The sequence below is a fragment of the Chrysochloris asiatica genome, unplaced genomic scaffold (genome assembly GCF_000296735.1).
Source record: "Chrysochloris asiatica unplaced genomic scaffold, ChrAsi1.0 scaffold00039, whole genome shotgun sequence".
Taxonomy (NCBI): domain Eukaryota; kingdom Metazoa; phylum Chordata; class Mammalia; order Afrosoricida; family Chrysochloridae; genus Chrysochloris; species Chrysochloris asiatica.
Genome location: NW_006408557.1, coordinates 10,415,605 through 10,421,243, shown reverse-complemented (window position 1 = coordinate 10,421,243; position 5,639 = coordinate 10,415,605). Strand labels below are relative to the sequence as shown.

The 5,639-nt window shown below is 54.3% G+C and overlaps 1 protein-coding gene across 1 annotated transcript; it reads right to left on the bottom strand.

The window, feature by feature from the left end:
• Positions 1-2,468: 2,468 nt before the first annotated feature.
• On the bottom strand, positions 2,469-4,049 carry INSM1 (insulinoma-associated 1). The gene has a single exon (XM_006860648.1). The coding sequence runs from the start codon at positions 4,047-4,049 to the stop codon at positions 2,469-2,471; it is 1,581 nt and encodes a 526-aa protein (XP_006860710.1).
• Positions 4,050-5,639: the final 1,590 nt, after the last annotated feature.

Below are 5,639 nucleotides of genomic sequence, written 5' to 3'. Positions count from 1 at the left end.
AAGGAGCGGCTGGTGAGCATGAACCACTGACCTTGGGATTCAAGCCAACCCCCTATAGTCCAGGGCATTAGCCCACAGCACCATATCAGGACTCCACCCTCTATTTGTTGTTGTTGTTGTGTCAGTGCTGTTGAGTTGGTTCTGATCCATAGCGACCCTGTATAGGGTTTCCAAGGAGCAGCTGGTGAACTTGAACTGCCGACCTTGCAGTCTGGTGCATTAATCCACAGAGCCACGCCAGGACTCCCACTTTAGCTGGACTCCAATAGCAGTAACAACACACCACAAAAGGAAGGGAACATGCAACTGAAATACTGAACACACCTCCTTCATTGGATTTTTCAATGACAGAAGAAATGAACTCAAAATATTAACTGATGAGCGTCAGAATTGTTCTTCAAAGAGCTGAGTGACACATAACAGAAAACACTATAATTATCTGTTAGTAAATTGAATACCTCTAACAGATGGTGTTCTATTTTGTCCCTAAAATGAGTTGTTCACCTGATTGGAATTTTTTTTCTGATCCTTCACTCCAAATTCAGTTATTTAACGTCCACTGAGTGCAATGTGAACTGGTTTGTTTCCCTTCCTTTGGGAATCTGACAGTAAGATCATTTCTGCTTCCGTTGAGTTTGATACTCCTTGTTGTTATGTGCTGTCTAATCAGTTCAACTCAGTAAAGCTGTCTATATAGGATGTCCGAGGAGTGGCTGGTAGGTTTGGACAACAAATCTTGTTGTTAGCAGTGTTGATCCTACAGCACCATACCAGGACTCCAGTTGATACTTTGTTGTTAAGTGCCTTTGAGCAGGTTCTAAATCATAGACAACCCTGTATAGGGTTTGAACTCTTGACCTTGTGGCTAGCAGTCCAGTGTTTATCCTACAGCACCATACCAAGAGTCCTGTTGATACTTAGGAAATAAAAATTATCTAATTTATTTACAAGGAATTGCTATTATACTGAGCCCCAAATTTACAGGAAATGAATGATTTGCTAAATTAAGGGGGTGTTCTTTGATTAAAGGATAGATTGTTGTGAAGGTTTATTTAGATTTCTCTGAAAAAGCTATGTACAGCCTTCTTTACAAACCCTACCTTCCATTGTATTCAAAGGAACCCCAACAATGGCTCCAGTTAGCCATTTCATAGGCTACACCCTTGTACTGTCAGAATGGCAGACTCCAGAAGTTCAGACTTAGTTCTAAAAATTCACAACCCTAGATGGTTTATTTTTTTCCTTTTAACAAAGATAGTTTTGAAGACACACACAAACACAAATACATCTAAAAACTCTACTTGCTGAAACCGTAACATCAGAAATAAGTCCACTTTACTTTGACTTTGAAAATATTTTTATTTCAATAGTAAATAGTTATACAGTCAAAACAGTTCTATTGAAGCTTTCTATAAATAGCTAACAATTAAGAAAATAATGTATGTAGAAAAGAGATTGCATTTAAAAGTAAGAGCTGTCAGTTGTACAATGACCTCAGGAGGCCCTCCAAGCAGAATAAAATGGTAGGTTGTCTGTAATTCACTTAGATAGATATAAAAGTTAAAACTTTTAGCAGACCCCTTTAGAAAAAGGCTCTTTTCTAAAATGCACAGTGAAATGTCAAGAGTGGCAGGGGAAAAAAAAAAAGGCGTGCCAAAAATCTGCAATCAAATAATATCATAATCTTCATAATATAAATAAATAAAGAATAAATAACAATTACTCATAAATCAACATATACATTTAGAGAAAACTCATATAGTTCTACCTCAACAAAGATGATCAAACCAAAAAACCTTATTTGAAATATTGAGGCAGTTTCTACAACATCTTCTGAAATTCCCTTCCCTCCCCCAAAACAATCCCAAACAGACAACAGTTCAAGGCATTTGTGGCTATACTAAAGAAAACTCTTTTTTAAGCAATTTGATTTGTTCACATACAAAAAGGTAAAGCCAGACTCCAGCAGTTCACAAGCCATAATAAAGCTAATCGTGTGGGAAGTTCAATTTACAGCCTGTGAAATATAAAGGCATTTATTCCTCAAGATTCACCCAAAATAACCCGTACGCTACATACATAGAGAGCAGAGTGGTAGGCAAGAGCAAACCGCATTTCTAGACCATGAACACAGCGAGTACTAGCAAGAAAAACAGCTTCTTCCCATCCAAGGGGAGCTTTCAACCACGAGACAAACGCGTACAGCTTTCCCCCCTTGTACAGAAAGGAATTGGCTCTTGTTGCGCCATGGGGGGAGAGGTGGGGAGACAACGCAAAAGGGGGGTCCAAAAGGAGTCACGACAAGAGGGTAGGGGTTATGGTCACGCCACACCAAGCGAAGCCGAGAAGACACTTTGACAGGGGATAGGACCCCGCGCGGACGTAGGTTCTGGGCGCGTAGAAGCGCTCTCTCTTTGTGGGTCTCCAAGCGAAGGCACAGTTCAGGGGGCCGGGGTGGAGGGTACGCTCTAGCAGGCCGGACGCACAGGCACCTGCAGGAGGATCACTTGTCTGTTCTCCGACGGGTGGCACTTGTTGATATGCCGCGTGAGGCCCGGCGAGCTGTAGAAGGTGGCCGGGCAGTACTTGCAGGGAAACACCTGAGCGGCATGCAGCAGGCGTAGATGACGCTCCTGGGAGCCCTTGCTGGGGAACGTCTCCCCGCACACCGGGCACAGGTGGCACTCGGCGGGAGCACTCAGACCCAGTATGCCGGTCGCCTCGCTGTCGCCGGCTGTTTCCTGGGGCGCCTTATCTTCGGGCCTTGGGTACAAGGCCAGCAGGTCCTCGGCGGGGGGTGTAGGTGGCGAGACCTTGGCCTGCAGCGCTTGGTGGTGCGCCAGCAGGTGCTTGCGCAAATAGGCCTGGCGGCGGAACTTCTTGGTGCAGTGGTGGCACTCATAGAGCCCGTCCTCGGAGCCCGACTCGGACACACCGCCAGGACTTGGCGTATCGCGGTCGCTGCTCCCGTTCGTCGCCTCCCGCGCATCAGCCCTGGCGGCCGCTTCGGGCTCCGGTGCGCGGGCTGTGGCGGGCGCTGGCCGCGGTTTGTGCCAGCGGCGGTGGGAGGCCAGGTTAGCCGGGCAGCTGAAGACCTTGGCGCACTCTGGGCAGCGGTATTCCACGCGTACAATGCGCGAGCACTTGTGCTGCGCCAACGAGAAAGGATCGGCGTACTCCTCCTTGCACAGCTGGCAGATGAACTCGCCTAACGGCCGCGCCGCACCCCCTGCTCGGCCCCGCGGCGCCTCCACCGGGCCCTCCTTGATCTTCAGTCCCAGCACTGGAGACGTGGTCACCTCGTCCTCGAAATGCAGCTTACGGATGGCTTTGGGCTTTTTGACGCCCGGGGCCTTGGTTGCCTTGGCAGGTGGCTCCGCTGCGGCGGCAGCGGCTGGGGGCGCAGGTCGCTTGCCTGGGGGCCGCAGGGCGGCGGCAGAGGGCAACGGGGGCCTCGACCCGGGCCCACGGGCCGCCTCAGTACCTGCGGAGAACGCAGTGCCCATCTTGAGCTCGGCGGGCGCAAAGAGCAGTGCGTCGCCACCGCAGGTGCCGCCGCCACCCGCTACATGCCCGCTGTGCCCACCGCCGCTCCCGAGCAGCGCGGCGGGCGTGGGGAAGGACTCGGCCGAGACAGGCGAGCCGAGGTTGAAGCTGCGCTCGAAGTACTTGTGTTTCTCGTGCTCGCGACTCACCGGTCGCGTGGGGCTGTACAGTGGCGCCGGGTGCGCGGCCTCTGGGTTGCCGAAGTGCGCGGTGCGCGGGCCGGGTGAGGGAGGCGGCGGGCCAGGCGCACAGGCGAGGGCGGCGGCGAGCACCGCATGGGCGCGCTCGGTAGGCGGCGGCGGCGGCGGCGGCGGTGGCGGCGGCGGCAGCGGTAGCGGCAACGACAGCGGCCCGGGCCCTGAGCTTGGTGCTGGAGGCTCGGCGCGGGCTCCCCCACAGCCCGGGGAGAGCAGCAGCGCGCGGTCGCCGTCCTCGCCACAGCGGACCCGGTAGGACACTGGCGTGGACTTCTTGCTGCGCTTCACTAGGAAGCCGCGGGGCATCTTGGCGCAGCGCGCGGCCAAACCGCTGGCTAGCTCCCACCGCCGCGCTCTACCCCGGCCTCCCTCAGTGCTCCCTGCCCATTGCCTAGCAGAGCGGCGGCGGACTAGCGTGGCGCCGGTGGCAGCTCGGCCTAGCTCTGCGCCCTGCACGCGTGTCCCTTTCCCCAGGTCTGGTCGTCGCTGCCTTTTAACGGGGGGAGGGGGCCATTGTTCTCGCCTCCCGCTTTCCCCGTAGCCAATCAGCGCGCCCGCACTTCCTCCGCCTGGTAGGGTGGGAGAGCTATAGGACTGCAAAAAGGGAGCCGGGACTCGGGGGTCGCCCGGTAGGTGCGGCAGATGTACCTGAGGGCGCGGGGGCCCCCGTGAGCGCCCCTTGTCACTCCGCCCGTCGCTGCGCCCCGCCGGGCCCCGGCACACGCCTGGCCCCGCCTCCCTTCACGGTCGGCTGCTCCTCTATGGGAGGTGCACGTGCCTGGGCTTTGTGTCTCTCCTCCGGGGGGCGCAGGGCCGCCAAATGGGCCGGTCTATCAGCACGACAATGCGCCCCCTTCCCGCGCGGGGATTACCCGCGGGTTGCGAGCAAAATAGCAACAAAGGACAAGAATGGCCCCAAATATGTCAGGAGAACGAAATACGCGAGCCGGAGCAGAGGGGGAAGTGGTGCGTGCTGATTGGGTGGGTTGGGGGACATCAGTAAGCGCCAGGACATGGGAGTGCGGCTGCCGGGCAAGAGACCTAGCCCGGGAGATACTTGGAAGCTCCATGTGTAGTTTCAAAAATAATTAAGAGTCGAAAATAGCAGTAAAACGGGGTCAGCCAAGAGCTCCCGCTTGACCCCGAGACATATAGAACCGGAACTCAGGTTTAAGCAAAAAATGGAAACTGAGGTTCCGAGTTTAGGTAGAGGATTTGGCCTTTTCTGGATGCAGTCGAACGTTTTGTTAGTGCCTACAGCTTCAGCGCTCCCTCAGGTCCCAGAACGCTTTCTCGCGAGTTTGGGTAACAGTTGGCACCGCACTTCGTCAATTGCCTGCCGAAATGGGGGAAGGAGAATAAGACTGGGCTGGGTTCCAAAAGGAACTTGAATTTCTGAACTTTTATTTTTTTAAGTTCCCCAGGGTTCGGGTGTTGGCCTCCTTGGAGAGCCCCTACTCAGGACGCTCAGAATCCCCACGCCACTCAGGACCAAGCTGATATGGGTTGATTTAGCCAAAGCCGGTAACATGCTATCTGCAGCGTGAACCACAGTGAAGTTGGTTTCCGCCCTCCCTTAGCGCGGTCTCATGCATTTTCATTCTGAGCGGGCATTTTGTCTGCGGGTTGACATCAGATGCTAAATCAAGGACTCCAATCAAGGCACTACGGAATAAAGGGGCCGCCTGTCTGGGCGCGGGGTCTCCCTCCCGCCCCCCCGCCCCGAACTGTGCCCCCTTCACCTTTGTGAAGGAAATTAACCTCCCGCTATTGAGCGCCGGCCGCAGCCAATCTGGAAGCAAAAGAGACGCGTGCTGCTGGCTGGGGGGGAGGGGGGCAATCTGTCCTCCGAAGCTGGCTGCGGCCTCAGAGAGGACAAACCATCTCCCCCTAGCC

Coding starts and splice junctions, on each gene's coding strand:
- INSM1 (XM_006860648.1), bottom strand. CDS start 4,049: ATGCCCCGCGGCTTCCTAGTGAAGCGCAGCAAGAAGTCCACGCCAGTG.